This window comes from Lissotriton helveticus, chromosome 2_1 (assembly GCF_964261635.1).
Source record: "Lissotriton helveticus chromosome 2_1, aLisHel1.1, whole genome shotgun sequence".
Classification (NCBI taxonomy): Eukaryota; Metazoa; Chordata; class Amphibia; order Caudata; family Salamandridae; genus Lissotriton; species Lissotriton helveticus.
The window spans coordinates 1,091,102,025-1,091,119,654 of NC_136059.1; the positions used below are offsets into that span (position 1 = coordinate 1,091,102,025).

General features: G+C 46.5%; 1 protein-coding gene across 7 annotated transcripts in view; it reads right to left on the reverse strand.

Annotated features, from left to right (window-relative positions):
• Window positions 1-17,630, reverse strand: part of MPDZ (multiple PDZ domain crumbs cell polarity complex component) — an 832,961-nt gene that overhangs the window by 255,909 nt on the left and 559,422 nt on the right. For all 7 annotated transcript variants that reach the window (XM_078675896.1, XM_078675898.1, XM_078675897.1 and 4 more), the window contains one exon: window positions 13,994-14,085. In XM_078675896.1, coding sequence (XP_078532022.1) covers window positions 13,994-14,085 — 92 coding nt within the window. The remainder of the gene's footprint in view (window positions 1-13,993; window positions 14,086-17,630) is intronic.

A 17,630-nucleotide genomic window follows, 5' to 3' on the forward strand; every position in this document is an offset into this window, starting at 1 on the left:
AAAATGGACCTCCTCCGTCGCGGTAGGCCCCGCGACTCGCCGGGCCGGCCTCCGCAAATCGAGACCGGGGATCCACAGGCCGCAGAGCTCCGCCGGTCCCGCAGCCTCCCTGAGCGATCTCTCTCCTCGCCGACGGCACCGCGCTCCACCGCAGTGTACCGGCGACCCCCGCCACCGATTAGGGGCCGAGCTGGGCACCAGGTGCCGCGCTATTAGCTGCTTTGCCGGATCGGCGCCGGAGAGACAGGGAAAAAGCGTCCTACTCCGACGCCATCTTGGCCACGCCCCTCCTGAATATTTTTTTAATAGAGTGAAGATATGTAGCACCCTGTGTAAAGAGGAACAGGGGCTTGCCACGTAGAGAAGAATATTGTCGGCATACAGGGAGATCCGATCCCTCCAATCTTCTGTCCATTTTAAGCCCCTTATCAGCGGATCTCCCCGAATCCAGTATCGCAAATGGATCCAAGACCAGGGCAAAGATTAACAGAGAGAGGGGACAGCTCTGTCTTGTCCCTCTATGCAATTTGAAAGGCCTTGATTTACCTTCATTAACAAAAATCTGCACAAGGGGCTGCGAGTATATGAGTTTGACCCATGCCATAAAGTTCTCTCCGAAACCAAACTTCTCTAAAACCGAGAACAGGATGTGCCACTCGATCATGTAAAATGCCATTTTAGCGTTTATGGACATGACAATAGCTTCTTCCCTGACTGTGTGAGCCCTTGCCAGAACTCCATAAAGGCGACACAGGTTTAGCGAAGTATTCCTCCCCGGCATAAAACCTGATTGATCAGGATGGACCAACTTATGAAGCAACGGTACGAGGCGTGTCACCAGCAGTTTAGCAAGTATCTTAGCTTCTGCGTTTAGCAGCGATATAGGTCAGTATGATTCACATTTTTCAGGTGGCTTCCCAGGTTTCCGTGTGGGTAAAAAACAGGGGAGTGATTCAGTTTAGAACAAGTCAGAGGCCGGAATCCTAATACATGTAAAAAAAACAAATTACCTCTGACACCATAAATCAAAAATCCAAATTTCATCCCAAAAGATTGTTTAATTATCCTTGGGTTATATTAATTTATATTGTCTTACTCATTTTCATTTGTTTTAAAAAATCTTCAATCCTGTCATGAGACAAGCTAGAACGTGGCCCACTTATCGTCTCTTTTTATATATATACACATCAAAGATGGAAAAACATTTTTCAGAAAAAAATGTGCTCACAATTATATACAGTGCAATCAAGAAAACTTAAACATACAGTGAATTTTTCAATAAAGGATATATATCGCAAACACACTGTTGCCTCACAGTGAATTTAAAGTACATTCAACATCCTAAAAGTTACATCAGGCAAATGGTGGTCCTACTCAATTCTGTCGCAGTGGAATAAAGTAGAGACAGGTTGTTGCTTTCCCGTCCTCAACCTAAAATACTTTTTAAGCCAGGGGAGAGGTCAAAGATGGTAGTCAGAACTCAAGGATAGAGTCCTATTTCATGGGTTCTCTTTTGTCCAATTTCGGGACCTAGCTTAAGCTTGGTTCTGTATGGAGCCTCTCTACGGATAGAACCAACGCGTTTCGACCTTCTGAATGGCACGTCTGTATAGGAAGGTCTTCATCAGGGATGGTAGATTTTCAAAAGAGGACTTGTGTACCTGAGTGAATTAAAACCATGAAATGGAAACTACCGTGATTATCAGTGTCATGTGAACTATTTTACAATTGTGAATCTATTCTAAAATTGGAACTAACACATACCATATATGCATCTTGGGGACTCAAAAGGTTGAATTATTTTGTCTTTGTTCGCCTCAAAATGGCATGGGCTTAAAAAAGCAAATGACTATATTTTGGCTTGACAGGAAGAGTCCTGATCTTGATTATATTAACGGTTAGGTTACGCTCCTTAAGTGTGGGTTAATCCGAATGCTATTGTGGGATGGGAGAGCCAGTTGTAGTGGTAGGTTTTACTGTGGCTGTCAAAGGGGTGTTTTCCTGTGAGCAGTGTTTCTTTTTTACATGCTATCGAGCCAGTGATGTTACCGGGTTTTTACTGTGGCCACTAAGGGGGTATTTGGGTCTAAGCGATGTCTCTCATTTGTGCCTGCTTGTTATCGTGAATCTAGTTTGAATTGTGCATGGTTTCAATTACAGGACACCGGGCCGCCACTCAAGTGCTGCATGCACTGTGCACGATGATTTCCATCAAGCGGTGTACCTTAACACGTGAGCTCCTGGGGTGCAGTGAATTCTTCAAGCATCCGCCAGCCTTCACTTTTTGCAGTAAACGGTCCGGTGCTCCGAAACTGTCGTCGGGGTACAGCCGATTGCTGTGCGTCTTCGTTCGTCTCCAGTTCAGAGATTTGATTTCTCTGCTCGTTTGTTTAACTCCCAAACGCCTGAGTCCGTCTTCTTTTTCTAGTACTTCACAGCATCGGGCCGTAGTTTCACTTCCGCTACCGCGGCCCGGCCTCAGTTTGCCTGACCCTGTCACGCTTCCGGCCATGCTTTTTCAGGTTCCTGTAACCACATGAATTTGATGGCAGGTTCGATATTGCTGTTTGACGTAAAACCTATTTATAATTTTTGTTTTAAACTGGATGCAAATATAAACGGGCTGCTCTTATGTGAAGGCTGTTTCACCTAAAATATTGCAGCCATACATTGTTTTAACATGAAACATTCAATCAAAGTATAGTAAAATAAAAGGGCGCAAAATGCACATGTTATTTCTACGTGGGCGTCCTTCATAGTCTTCAAGTCTCTGTTCCATGGTTTTTATTAGCTGCTGGAGTTTTGAAACTGTGGCTTCGAGTGACTTAGTGCTTGATGAGAGCGTGACAATAGAGGCTTCTGCAGTTCGCATCCGGTCATCTAGGTTTCGGAGGTCTACATGCATCAGGGTTACTTCTGCCGTGACGATGTCTATTTTGAGTTCAAGCGCACTTTGTACACCTTGGATTGCTGCCATTACTTCTTGGAGAGTGGGTGCCCCTTCCTCACTTATCTGCTTTTGCCTCTGATCATCTACCACTTCAGAGGGGATATCTGACTTGGGATGGGTGAATTTATCAAGTTTGGTCTAATGTGTGAACTTTGTCCCCTTGTGTGTCACCATTTTGGATGGCAGAATGTTACACTCGCTGCGTATCCTTCACAGTGCCTCCGGAGCCAAAAATGTGTATTTGCGCCTCCTTATTACCCCGCAGCACATTGCAGTTTATGCGTCAGACTCTGTCCCCGGGGACGGTTTGCACCAGGGCCAATCTCCGTACATCAGCTGCTTACCAGGGAACTGTCTCAGGGTCCGATCTTCTCGCTGCCCAATGACAGGGTCTACCCTGCACCGTAGGAGAGTCACAGGTTATCAACTGACCTGTGCTGTTAGTTGCGCAACACCGCAGAGCTTCCTGTGTTCGGGGCTTTCTCTACTTCGGCTCCGTCTACTTTGCCCCGGGAGATGATGCAGCAGGTATTTTCCCTGTCGGACCGGGCTAGCTGAGATATCCCAGGTCGTCGCAGCCTCCGCTGCTCTACAGTTCCTCACCAGGATTGCCAAGCCATCTAAGGTATGCGGGAGTGCAGGGGTTCCTCAGACCCGGTCCCGGGCCGCCACACCAGAAAGGGTCCCAGGTCCAGTCTCTCTTGTGATACAGTGCGGGGTCCGCCATGTCCCTCAGCGTATCCAAGCCACCAGAGTCTGGGGCACAGCCACCTTGTCTCTCTTCTTCCACCCATGGGGAAGGCTCAGCTATTTTCTCCCTGAAAGCAATGGGTTTGCCCAGGCATCTCAGACAGCCTAGGTCGCTGCAGTCCACCAGTGCGACCTCGAGACCCCAAAATTAGTTTCTGTGGTCCGGAGCTCTCCCAGATCTTCCGTCAGGGCTCGAGACTAGATAATGCGGATAAATGTGGCGGACATTGCAGGGCTTCCAAGGGTGGTCATTGGAGCCTTCTCAGGTTGCGGCCATCTTGGTTGGCTGCAGTACCGCTTCATTTTTGACCGCTTCAATAACTGAGGGCATATGAGCCCAGTTCAACGCATATGTTGCGGAACCTGCACCAGCAAATCGCAAACTTCCGGTGCACCAGTATTGGCATAGAAAGCTATGGCAGTGGCCGGAGTTAGCAAATTGTGTACTGGCTGTTTTGGCGTTGCCCGTCTCAAGTGCCAATGTTGAGAAGGCCTTTTCACAGATAACCCTTTACATGGGAAGGAAAGAGAAAGCTCGCATGACCAAAGACTCACTAAAGAAGTATTGTATGATGTACTACAATAAGTTTGATTCGTAAAAAAGTATTTGGACCTCATATACACTGTACGCACACTGTCTATACACATGCACTATCAGTGAAGAAAGCAAGCAGTAATAAAAGCAAAACATTCCACAAACATTGTGGGATAATGCAAATAAGTGGCAATAAGGCAAAATGCAAAGTAGTGAGACAAGAAGAATGCACATACTGGATAATTCAAATGTTTTCCTGCACTAAATAATGAAGTATGCATTTTGCCTATGTGTGCAAATAGAGAGCACTGATTACAGATTTATGGTGCTTCCCTCAACTAAGCAGCCAGCCTAATATGTGGTCTTTCTTTAGGACAGTGATTGTTGTGATGCTTACACTATTGTTTGGGAATAAAGTATATTTTTTTAGCATTTTCTTCCATAACTGAATTAATATTAAAACACAGATAAAGCTCTTGCAGGATGTTGAGTCACAAATACAGATGGAAATTACTACATTCCAGAACCTCTGTGGTCTGACAATTATGGATATCAGAGTTTGTGGCACGTATGTGTACACAGCCAATCAGATTGGAAGATAAATATTGTTAGTCGTGGGATAGTCTAGTAACCTTAGATTGGGTCGGGTGACTCTTCATTGAGTTGGATTAGGAAACACTTGTCAATTCTTTCACTGGATGTATGCCTGAAGTAGCAACACTTAGGGCCAGATGTAGGTGGCCATTTACCGGCCGGTAACGGCCGATTTCAGCCGTTACCGACCGGTAAATGTGTTTTTGGGATGTAGGGGGCCATTTTTACCGATTCGGTAAATTTACCGATTCGGTAAATTTACCGAATCGGTAAAATACCGAATCGGTATTTTTACTGATTCGGTAACTTCCAGATGTAGGTGGGACTCTTCTGAGTCCCAAAGGCCTTTCAGATTTGGTATTTTACCACCCAATCCAATTGGGTGGTAAAATACCGAATCCAGGTGTGCATGCACATGTGTGCATGCACACCTATGCCATGTGACAGATAGACATGCCCTTAGGGCATGTCTGTGTGCCACATGGCACACATGCCTGTATTTGGGGTGCTAGAGGGTGTCAAAGTGACACCCCCTGCACCCTTGCTGGAATCGGTATTTACTGATTCTGTAAATACCTATTCGGTAATACCCTTTGATTCCAATGGGCTTCAATGCCCATAGGAATCAATGGGCATTACCGAATCGGTATTTACAGAATGAGTAAATACCGAATATTAACGATTCGGTATTTACCGATTCTGAAATACCTACATCCCCCCCCCCCCTCTATTTTACCACTTCTTAAATACCGAATCGGTATGATTCGGTATTTAAGAAGTGGTAAAATAAAATTACCTACATCTAGGCCTAGGTCTTTAATGAGTGAATGCTTCTGCCTGTCCATTTCATCACATTGACTATAAATCAATGATTTGTTTAAAGAGAGACTACTTGGTTTTGTTTTTTTACTCTGCTGCTCCTCGGGTTTGCCATTTTTAACATGTTGCTCTGTGAGTCTTTGCAGCCTTTGGTCACTAGAGCCATCATCAATCCAAACCCAGGTCTACTGTCTCACATCTTGTGTAGTCATGTTCATTTTGAGATCAAGGCATGCAGGGTACCCCATGGGATGCAGGAAGCTCTTGTCACTGGGCCAAGCCACCAAGGACAGCCACACAGGTAAGACCAGACATGCTTTTAGGGTTAAATAGAACAGGAAAGGGTATTGAGACGTAGAAGCTACTTTTACAGGGCCAGTCTCACCTGTGTTACTATGCATTTAAGGGCAGCCTGACATGTGCGAGGTAGCCAGAAGAGAGGAGCAGGGGCTGCTGTCCAGTTCCTTACTCTGTTCCAGGTTACACACATTAAAGGAGGCCACGTGGTAGCTATATATCCAGTGAACATGCTCACTTTGGAGGCCAACAACAGTTCTGGTTTCAACCTCTCTTACTCAAACAAATAGAAACCATTTTATAGGATAGTGGTGCATCACTAGGCCAAACATTAGGTTATGGTAAGTAATGAGCCACCTGGAATGCATGCCCTGGATGCAGGAATCTGGCTCTGTATATACTATACCAAAGTGAGGTATTGTGTGCACAGAGTCCAGTGGAACACCAAAGGTAGGCAGAGGTACAAGTAGATAGCACCATACTCTCTATTTGGGGTAGTGTGGGTGAGCAGCAAGGCTTTATCAGAGGGAGGTGTTAGGCATTTGTTGTACACTCTCAGTCAGCAAATGATGTCACACACTCAAAGAATGAACTCAGACCAATTTATTTTGTATACAAATATTAAGTTATTTTATTTCTAGAACCAAGCAAAGCCTGGCCCAGGTAAGTGAAAGAAATGCTTTGCAAAACCTTATGCGGTGTTTTACAATTTAATGCCGGTTCAAATGCAGTTGATTGAAATAGAGTTAAGTCCAAATTACTTTTCAGATTACTTTTCAGATTACTTTTAAGTTACTTTTTCTACTCAGTGTGATATGCCTAGATTTTACACTGGGATATTTCCTAGAAAAAAGGTAAGTAAAATCAGTTTTGCACAGTTGTAGTTTTTCAGGTTGTCATACAAATCAACTCCAATAGAACATTTTTCAAGGGAAAACAGTCAATGTATTCCTATGGAGAGAAATTAAGTTATCAGTTAACAGGTAAGCACTTGGTCTTTGGGGTTGAGTTTCTGGGGTTAGAACAAGGGTTCCCCCAGGGTCAAGGATACACTCTCAAAGCACCCTCAGCTGCACTAGAGTGGCCGGGAGAAGAGTGCTGAGGCCCAATGTTATCCAATGGGGGGTAGGGGGCCTCCGGTTGGTGGCTGCTCACGAGCAAGCCACTGGGTTGTGGGAGCAAAGCTCCTGGTGTTTGGCTCAGGACAAAGGGGAATCCGAGTTACCACTTAAAGTACACCCACAGCGGTGCAGGGGTGGCTGGGTGTAGAGTGCTGTTTTGGCATCAGGTACCCTGTTGTTTTCAATTGGGATTTTCTGATTTGGTTTCTAGCTGCAGGCTCGGTCCAGAAAGACTTCCGGGAGGAACCAACAGCTGGGCGGTAAGATGGAGGGCACTGGAATGTAGGTGCACCTCAGGTTCTTTTCTCCAGGGTGCAGACGGCTGGATGCAGGGGTGTCTTGAGGTCGGATTTCACCTTACCAGGCCACTTGCGGTGGGGGGGGGGTCTCTGTGCAGAGGCTACCGGCGACGTCAGGACTCCTAGAGGGGTCAACCCACGGCGGAATCGGACTCTGTAGTGCTGGGGGACCACGCTGGGACCGGTGGGCCACCCAGACTCGGGCCATAGGCATCGGGTGCAGTGATGGTTCTAGGTATCAGGTTTCTTTGTCCCCAGCAGGCTTGGAATGTTTCTTGGCTGTTTCTTTTGAACAGAGCTGTTGTTCACAAGAGAACCAGTCTTTGTTGAAGGCAGTCAGTCCTCCTAGGGGTTCTGGAGGTCACTGGCTGCAGGACAAGGTGGCTTTTGGGGCAGGATCTCTGGATACTGCAGACAGGCCGGTAGGGCTGGGGCCAATTCAGTTTTCTCTCCAGTCTCCTCTGCTGGGAATCTTCTTTTATCCATCTTCGTAGGTTGCTGGAATCTGTCTTTTTGATTCAGGGCTGCCCCCTAAATACTGTATTTAAGGGGGGACTACAATCTTGATGTGCTCACTTCAGGTGGGGGAATGAGCACAATCCCTGATCCTGATTGGGGATGCCTGCCATCTGCAAGATGAAGGGCACTGAAGAGTGGGCTTCACCTTGCCTCCCCCACCTGAGGGATGGGGTTGGCAGAGGTGGGCACACCTTCTGGGCTGGCTAATTTTTCCCGCCTGTCTTCCCGCCGAGAAGGGGACACAGGAAGGGGGCCTGCTCCTGATAACAGGAGAGGGTGGGGTCGCATTACAAAGGCTGCAAGGCCACTGCCACAGATGGCTCTTCCTGACCTGGCAGAGGTGTTAACACCTCTGCCCAGGAAAGACTTTGTTTATGGGCTCAGGGGGTGAGGGCTCCCACCCCAGAGGTCCAGAAACATGTCTCATTGTGGCAGGCTGGTGTGTACCAGCAAGAGAACCCACCAGAGGATGGTCGTTTTTCAGGGGGCATCTATAAGATGCCCTGTGAGTGCATTTGTCATTAAATCCCACACTGGCATTAGTGTGGGTTTAATGTGCTGAGAAGTTTGATACCAAACTTCCCAGTTTTCAGTAAAGCCATATGGTGCTGTGGAGTTCATAATGACAACTCCCAGCACCATATACTCTTAATGGCATTACTGCACTTACAATCTCTAAATTTGGTCAAGACACTGCAGGGGTACAGGGCTCATGCACCTGTACCCTCACCACTGGTATAGTGCACCCAGCTAGAATGGGTGGCAGACCCATACCAGGGTAGTGACTTGTAGGCATGGCACACAGGGATGTGTGCCATGTCGACTCTTCACTTTGTTCTGCACCAAAACACGCAGCCTGCAAAGGCAGTGTGTCAGTGTGTGTGTGTGTGTGTGTGTGTGTGTGTGTGTAAAGGTACAGGGCCTCTAAGGGTGGCACAATAAGTGCTGCAGCCCTTAGAGGCCTTCCGTGGCCACAGCGCCCTCCCTACTCATGGTACCTTTTACAAGGGTCTGACATGTGGCCAGAAATGTGCCAAAAGGGGTACAAGGTATAGTTATGGGAAGAACACAGCCCCTGGGAACCTGATTGGCAGGACCCGGGACACATCAGCTCAAAGTGCATCAGTTGCCCAGCTTCCTACATTGGATTCTTTACATTTTGTAGCTAAAACTTTAAAGTGCATCATGTTTCATAACGTATAACCCCGCATGCCAGGAAATCAAAAGCCGCAATGCAAGGTATTTACTTCAAAGACAGGTCAATGCTTTGTACTTAAAATCATGAACAATCGCCTGGATATCAAAAAGATTAATTTGCAAATATACTGTCACTCATATTCATTCCTGTGCACTCATTGCACTGTCCAGATACAAACCCCTTTACAAAAATCCTCCCTTTCTTCCTTCAAGTAGGGAATTTATTGCTAAAGCAGAAGCACACAAACTATCACCTCTGGCCCACAATGTTAACAAACGTAGCACTCATCAATCATGTTACAGACCCACATAGTTCGGAGACTTCTGGTTGTTATTAGTAGACAATGTTCTGCAGGTTAAGAACAGATGATGGCGAGGCCTTTCATAGGCTTTGGGGGTTTCTCCCTCGTTAATTTCTGAGGACCTTTTTCAGCATTTTAGGGTGTCTTTTATCTTGCATTTTTATTTCCAATGTTACTATCTCTTTTGTTTGTGTTTTATGGCAGGTCTGCGTTGGAATTTAGTTCCACCTCTAGGACTGCTGTCTCATGGTTCAGTATTTACATCTTTGTTTTCAGTTGGATTGCATTAATTTTATGATAATTCCTATCTTTAATTATGTCATTTCTTGACTATCAGTGTAGTCACATTGGTTTTTTTCAGTTGAGTAATATCTGTGATAGAGATATGGGGCAGCAGCCTTGTGCCTTTTGATTTTCTTCATTTTCTCGTTGAGGTTTGGGAATTTAGATTTGTCAAAGTTGGCTTCAGATCCACGGACCAATACTGTCCTCTTTTCATACAGATTGATAATAATTTTATTGTGGTTATATTCGTATCTACCATCTTTTAAGGAAAGCTTTTATAAGTGACCATCAGAACTATCTGCCCCACAAGAGTGAATTCTTGCTTATAGGTGGCCCATCTGGGACAGCAACTCTAGACTGTAAAATGCACAGGAAGTGTGGGCTAAGATGAAAACACACCATTGTTGAACCCACTGACATAGTCAAACGACAGCTGGACCTGGGATCCAAAACCCCACACTTCCCTATCTTTTGATACAGTGCGTGGGGATGGTTGTTGAACAGAATCTGAATTGCGCTCCCAGATATGTACGGGAGGAAGGAATTCATCTACATGGGAAGGCATACTGCTTGCAGCTCCAGTGTGATATGGGCAGACAATTCTCTGAGACGGACCAAAAGCATCACAGCATCACGTTGATCAGATGGGTCCCACAGTCCAATGAGGACACATAGGTGCCTACCACAGCATGCACCTGCAACTAACTAAAGAGATGATCCACAAATAGTTTGGAGGGACACATTCAACAGTGCAGCTTCAGAAAACCTGACTCACAGAAAGGCACCTGAGAAAAGAGGCTTCCCTGGGGTAGGGGAAACTACTTTCTTGATCATGAATGAAGGGTACTAAGCCACCATCTGGTGTGTGCCACTAGCAGGTGACGACCCGGATCCAGAACCGGATCCAACGGGGGCCTGCGGCGCCGGGCCCGAAGGCGCCGGCGGCGCCGGGGCCGAAGCACCTGACGGCGTCGGGCCGAAGTCGACGAACCGCTAGGACCCCCAGACGGGTCCGCTGGGCCGGAAGGCGCCGCGGAGCCCGTCGGAGGAGCGAGGGACCTGATGGCCATGAGGAAGCGCTCGACCTCCTCCGGCGTCGCGTGTGGCCCAGGGACCGGAGGGTATGGAGCTGGACGCGACGCCCGCGGCTCCGGCGGAGCCGCGTGGGCGGTGTCACCCGAACCCCTGGCCGCGTCGCGATGACGTCTCTTCGACTTCTTGTGCTTACCTGACGACTTCGACCCAGAGGAGTGATGTCGACTCCCGGTGCTATGATGGCTCCGATCCCTGGACTGGTCCCTCGACCTCCGTCCGGACCGTTACCTCTCGCGGCGCGTGGCCGACTGCCGGAGTTCGAGTCGCTTGCGGGACCGCTCCCGCCTAGCTTTCGAAGTCAGGGCCCGGCAGTCGGAGCAGGTCTTGTCATCGTGGTCGACGGACAGTGGAGACACCGACGGTGAGGGTCGGTAACCGACATCAGTCGGTCACAATCCTCACAGGGCTTAAAACCAGGCATCCTTATCGGCACCGTTCGGAGTCGAAGACTAGAAAAATGATCAAAAGGGATCAAAAAAGTTTAGTCAAAAGTGACTAAGGTACCCCTTTTTTCCGGATCTGCGCTGCTGGCGCGGAAAAAAGAAGAACTGACGTCAGCAAGCGGAGACGGCGTCTAAGTAATCCGACGACATCATCACGGCGCCCACGACGCCGACGACAGACGCGGAGCCGCAGACGATGCCTACCGACGCGCAAGGGTACTGCTACGCAAAAAATTACGGATCCAGTCTGACGCCTGGGGATATTCTAAGGTAAGGAATCTATCACTAACGTGTCTCTTTCAGATACTTGTATGTGGTTTGTGCAAGTACCATCCCATGAATGCCAGTTTTTTATAATGGCATCCACTAGACCCAGCCTAGATACAGAAGGCATGGCACATTTGTTGAGACATCTTGATCACCGACAAAGATTCTTACCCCCAGAACTGTTGTGCCTTGGAGTATCTCTGAAAATTCCCCTACTGCTGGTGGTACTGCCTCGCTGGGGAGATCAGACCATGTGTGCAAACAACAGCTCTCAGTTTTGAACTGTTCCAAGGAGGAGTCAGCCTTCTCATCAAGTAGCCACTCACCATCAAAGGGCGTATTTATGAGTGTGGCTTGGACACGCCAAAGAAGCCGATGGAACCCATCATAGCATGGTGGCATAAGGTGACAATTTAGTCCACAGGCTGAGCCATTGTGTCTGTAGAATCTAAGATGCACTTCAAGATTTATTGGAAGCATCCAAACCAATATTGACCAGGGAGGGAAAGGGCATTTTAATGTGATCAGGCTGTTAAATGACCATAGGTTTTGCAAATTTCGATAGTGCATGGACATAATGGGACAGTGGGCATCAAAAAATAGCTGTGTTGAGGACAAGTCTGCCGGCGTCAAAGCCTTTATTGGCCACAGAGTCCAGCTTCTAAGACTTACAGACCGTGGTGGGATGTAAGAGGGAATTGAGTAAGACATGTGGCTTCATCTTTGTGGAGAAGGGATCAAAAACTAGAATTTCCATTAACAGGTGTGGCGTCAAGAACTTTGGATTGTATGGGACAAGTCTATATTGTCACATGATTTGTCTGCAGATTGGCGGGCATGAGAAAGGTTTTTCCCAAACAGTAAGGATTGGCTCTAATACAGAACCATCTAAATGTACTGGAGGCTCTAAAAACTGGATGAGGTTGCAAGAGATCATTAAAATATTAGACTTTTCCTTCCACAGAGGGAAAGGTCAACTCCAATGCTTATTCTGCTTTCTGTACAACTGAAATGAACACAGGAACTTGTTGCAAAGGAGGGCCAGAGGTGTAATGAAAACCCTTCGTAGAGGTGTACAAACCACACACACTTTTGTAAATCCAGGTAGAGGACAGTGTCAGTGTTCTAAGATGGAAGAGTTTAATGACTTTGAATCATCATCGTCTGCATGACCATAATGTGTTTCAGGCACAGTAACAGCATCGGAGCTGGGCCCTAAGAGTCTTCCCTTGGAAGGGTTAGCAGCAAGGGACCTTCATCAAAACAGGCATTATCTTTTTCCGTTTCCATTCTGATGATTTGAGCCAATCTTAAGGGTGTGAAAGTCAGTGCTGAAAGCAGCTCAGAGGGTGCCACCAAATGTTTGAGAGTGGCATCTTGGAGGGCACTAGTTCTTTTAAGGCATCGAGGCCAGAGAGTATGAAGAATCAGATGTGGCATCGGGATCCCAGCTGCCAAATCCACAGGATTGGGTCTGATTTGGGCCTCCTTTGTGGAATGCCCGAGGGTAACAGAGCCATCCTGAGGAGATCCAATATAGCTGACTGGAAGGAGTACGCCTGTGCAGGGTCAGCAAATGGATTCAAAGTCATAGCTTGATCTTTTTAAAGACTGGAATTCATCAAAGAGGAAGAGTCTGGCATTGGGGAATGACATTAGACTCCAATCCCAGGAGTGGGACCATTTCATCGAAGAGAAGGAGGATTTCTAATTCCTATGGTGCTTTTTTCCTTCCTTTCAGGGAGACTTATGACAATTAGATGGGAAACACTTCGGCACATCCAGGCTGGCCATGGCCATAAATAGATTTGCCTTCCATTCCCTAATGACATTTGGGTGTATTAAGGAACAAGAATTGCAGGCAAAGGTAAAGTGTTGAGATTTAAGACACCATATGGAGATGGTATCTGGGTCTAGCAAAACATCTGATTATGGTATATGCCTATGGGCATAAGACATCAAATCATATAAGGAGACATTTGACGTAGTCACTGCCAAAGTCTGAGGAATATTTTCAGAGAAGCACAGAGAACAGTTCTGAAGTCATGTTGGTGAGGTGTGAAAAGAACGATAACTGATGCTTCTGCCTTGTAAACTTGGATGCTGTCAAATGTAGTGAGGGTGGAGTGAACGCTGAGGCAGCATGGTGCCAACTGGTGATGATGCTGAGTTGTTGCTGGGGAAAGTTTCTGAATCCAGTCTGGTGCCTACATGATATTCATAAGGTGAGGAATCAACAGTAACGTGTTTCCATAAAACAAAATAAAAACTCTATTACTTCTTAATATTACGGATGTTTGGGTGCACATAAATTCTCTTTATTTGAGCTGGACCTACAAGCAGTCCTCAAGTCAGCTATGTTTATTGATGTGTATCACTTGTTACTATCACTGAAGCCCCTGGTGCAACATTAATTAAATCCTCCATCAACAGTTGGGAGTAATTCAAATGCACGGGGAACAAGTTTTAATTCCACTGGAACGTGGAAAGAAACTGAAAAATAAAAAGAATATACCTTACCTGATAAATATAATGGTCACTTTTGATGGTGCACATTTAATTATGGAGGAGGCATTCTGATGACTTCGACCATACAGAATTTGTCCGTTGATCTACACACAAGAGAAGAATGTATTTAGTGCGCATTATACAAAAGAAAATAAACGTTCACCTCACATAAAAGATACCTGCAGTCAATGCTTTACATTTTACATTACAGGATGAAAATGCCTTGCTATATTGAGTACTCCTCTCTTTACCTCTTCTTTCTGTGGACATGTTCCCCACTCCCTCAGCAATATTGTTTTGCACACTAAACTGTCTGACAATCACAGACAGCGTCACATAATATCCTAGAAAAAAATATTATTTGATTTTGTAAGCATTGAGAAAGGGAGCACCAATCGGCACTCAACACATAACATACATCACAGCAGAAGGACATCAGTACCAAGGGCGTTTCTCCATAGTGCCACAATAAAGAGGTAAGTAGCATTAATAATCCGCAGCAATTTGACCGGCATAGTAAATCAGGTTACATGAATTAAGTAGCTTGGACAGATACCCCATCATGAACTACATCCTGGATATCCAGCTCATAATAGTTGATCCAGCTACCCCAACTATTGTGGAACTTACTTGGGCAGCCCACGCTTTTATATGTGACCCTTTGTGCGGTCATTAATAGGTCCATACCCATTTTCCATTCTCGTATAGTTGGTGTCTCAGCCCCCCCCCCCCAATGTCTTGCTAGATCCCTCATTGCCCACACCAAGCTGCAAAATATTAACTTCATGCGTGGGAGGTCCACATCATTAGGTATGCCCCACATCGCATACTTGGGTCTGCAGGTAATGTTAACTCCAGAACTTTGCCCAGCTCAAGGAGCACTCTTTGCCAGTAGGAATGTGTACTCTGGCATGTCCAGAGCGTGTGGAGAAATTCTCCCCTCTCCACCCTACACCGCAGACACTCTGGTGACACCGCTCTCCCTATTTTATGTAACCGAGCCCTATCATAATAAATCCGGTGAAGGATTTTGATTTGAATAAGCCTCAGCCTGAATTTAAACGCCACTTCAAGTGGAAACATTAGTGCTGCTTCCCAGTCCAGATTCTCAAACTTTCTCAATTCGCTCTCCCATTTGTGTCTAAGCTTCTGAAGGGTATCGAGCATATTATTATTGATAGTTTTATATATGGCAGACACCATTTTCTCTGGTATTCCTTCATGTAGAAGTCTCCCTTCCACAGGAGCATACTCCTGGAGGTCTGTGGGAATATTCTCTAACACCCATGCATGCTGAAGTTGCAAGTTATTATAGTGTTAAGTGCCATGCAGTTGGTACTCCCATTGTAGGAATGAAATGGGCATTAGGGCACCCGCTTCTAGGTCACCTACTTTAGAGATACCAATATGGTCCCAAGCAGCAAATCCTTTCAACTTCCCTATTTCCTTAAGGCTACTACCTACCCACAACAGGGTCTCTCAAGTGATTTCCTCTGCCTAACTCAAACCCTGTTTGTCCTACCCCACGCCTCAAGAGTTACTTCTGTTGCCAGTAGCAGAAGCCTTGTTCCCTTCCATCCAGTAGTGTTGGTAGGAATGTGTTTGGAATTGTGACCTCTCCAGCACAGAGGTGGGGTTGTCACCCTCCACATGTCCCCAATCATTTATGGCAATCAGACGCGAGGTCCAATAATAGACCCGGACATCAGGAAGGGCTATACCCCCATTGTATGAGTTTCGACGCAAAGTCCGGAGGGCTATTCTGTGGTGGGTTTTATTCCATAACAATTTCCTTAATACTTCATCAATCCTGAACACCTGCTCAGGTATCCGCTAGTAGGTATTTTGGAGGACATATAAAAACTTGGGAAGGGTAATCATTTTGAACATGGCCGACCTTTCCATTATCGTTAGAGGGAGCATTCTCCACCATTCAGCATCAGCACAGAAGTCTGCAAGTACTCTTTCCACATTGTACTCCATGCAATTCCCTGGTGCAACGTGCCATGATTTCAAAAATACTGAAATCCCCCCAGAGTTCACCCGTAGCCACCCAGGCAGGTCAGCTAAATCTAGGGATTCACCCTTAAGGACCAGGACAGATTTGTCCCAATTTATTGCATAACAAAGTGGGCTCTGTATCGTTCACAGACTCGGAATAAGCAGGTAATCAACTGTCCTGGAAGGGTAAGATAGAGAACGATGTCGTCAGAATACAGCAAGATCTTTTCCTCGCCTATCGGGTATTCGGTTTTCTTAAACCCCTTGAATTGTAGGTGTTTGCTCACCAAACATGCCAGTGGCTCCAATATTAGGGCAAAACTGGAGCGGGAACAGGGGGGGCAACCCTACCTGGGGCCCCTACTGATATGGCACTCTTCAGGCAGCATTCCATTACCCTTCACTGCCACTGCAGGTGCCCTGTATAATAAGTGTATCCGTTTCAGAAACTGGGGTTCAAACCCCATTTTTGACAGTGTTTGCGTCACAAAAGGTCAGTGCACAGTATCAAAGGCCTTCTCAGCATATAGGGAGACCAACACATCAGGATCTCGTCTCGAATGAACCTCCAACATCCTGTTGCGCAGACTTCGAAGATTACGTCTGGTTGAACTCTTAGGCATGAAGCCAGACAGATCCTTTTCGACTGGGGGGGGGGGGTGGGGGGGGGGGGGTGACGCCTATAAGTCTATCAGCCAACATTGTGGCTAGTATCTTAGTCTTATTTTGGAAAAGGGGGGTGGTGATGGACAGAGTTTCTGAATGATGCAGAATACTCTTACCAAGTCAAGAGATCATGGTTTGAATCCATTACCGTTTTTTAGCTCAATGCACCATCCCAGCTCAGAACCTGGCTATATGCAAATTAGTCTGTTCCTGTCCCAGTTCATGCTGGGAACAGGGCAAACCAAACTACCAAGCCAATTCTTATACTGGAAAGGAAACAAGCTTCCGGGGACCGGTTTCTGGCCTCACAGCCTTCTTCGGCCCGGCTTGCTTGAATCCTGATGGTGCAATGAGCAAGGGACTCACGTCTGAGCATACCCTCCCACACATAGTGTGGATAAAACCGATTTTGGAAAAGGGGGGTGGTGATGGACAGAGTTTCTGAATGATGCAGAATACTCTTACCAAGTCAAGAGATCATGGTTTTAATCCATTACCGTTTTTTAGCTCAATGCACCATCCCAGCTCAGAACCTGGCTATATGCAAATTAGTCTGTTCCTGTCCCAGTGCATGCTGGGAACAGGGCAAACCAAACTACCAAGCCAATTCTTATACTGGAAAGGAAACAAGCTTCCGGGGACCGGTTTCTGGCATCACAGCCTTCTTCGGCCCGGCTTGCTTGAATCCTGATGGTGCAATGAGCAAGGGACTCACGTCTGAGCATACCCTCCCACACATAGTGTGGATAAAACCGATTTTGGAAAAGGGGGGTGGTGATGGACAGAGTTTCTGAATGATGCAGAATACTCTTACCAAGTCAAGAGATCATGGTTTTAATCCATTACCGTTTTTTTAGCTCAATGCACCATCCCAGCTCAGAACCTGGCTATATGCAAATTAGTCTGTTCCTGTCCAAGTGCATGCTGGGAACAGGGCAAACCAAACTACCAAGCCAATTCTTATACTGGAAAGGAAACAAGC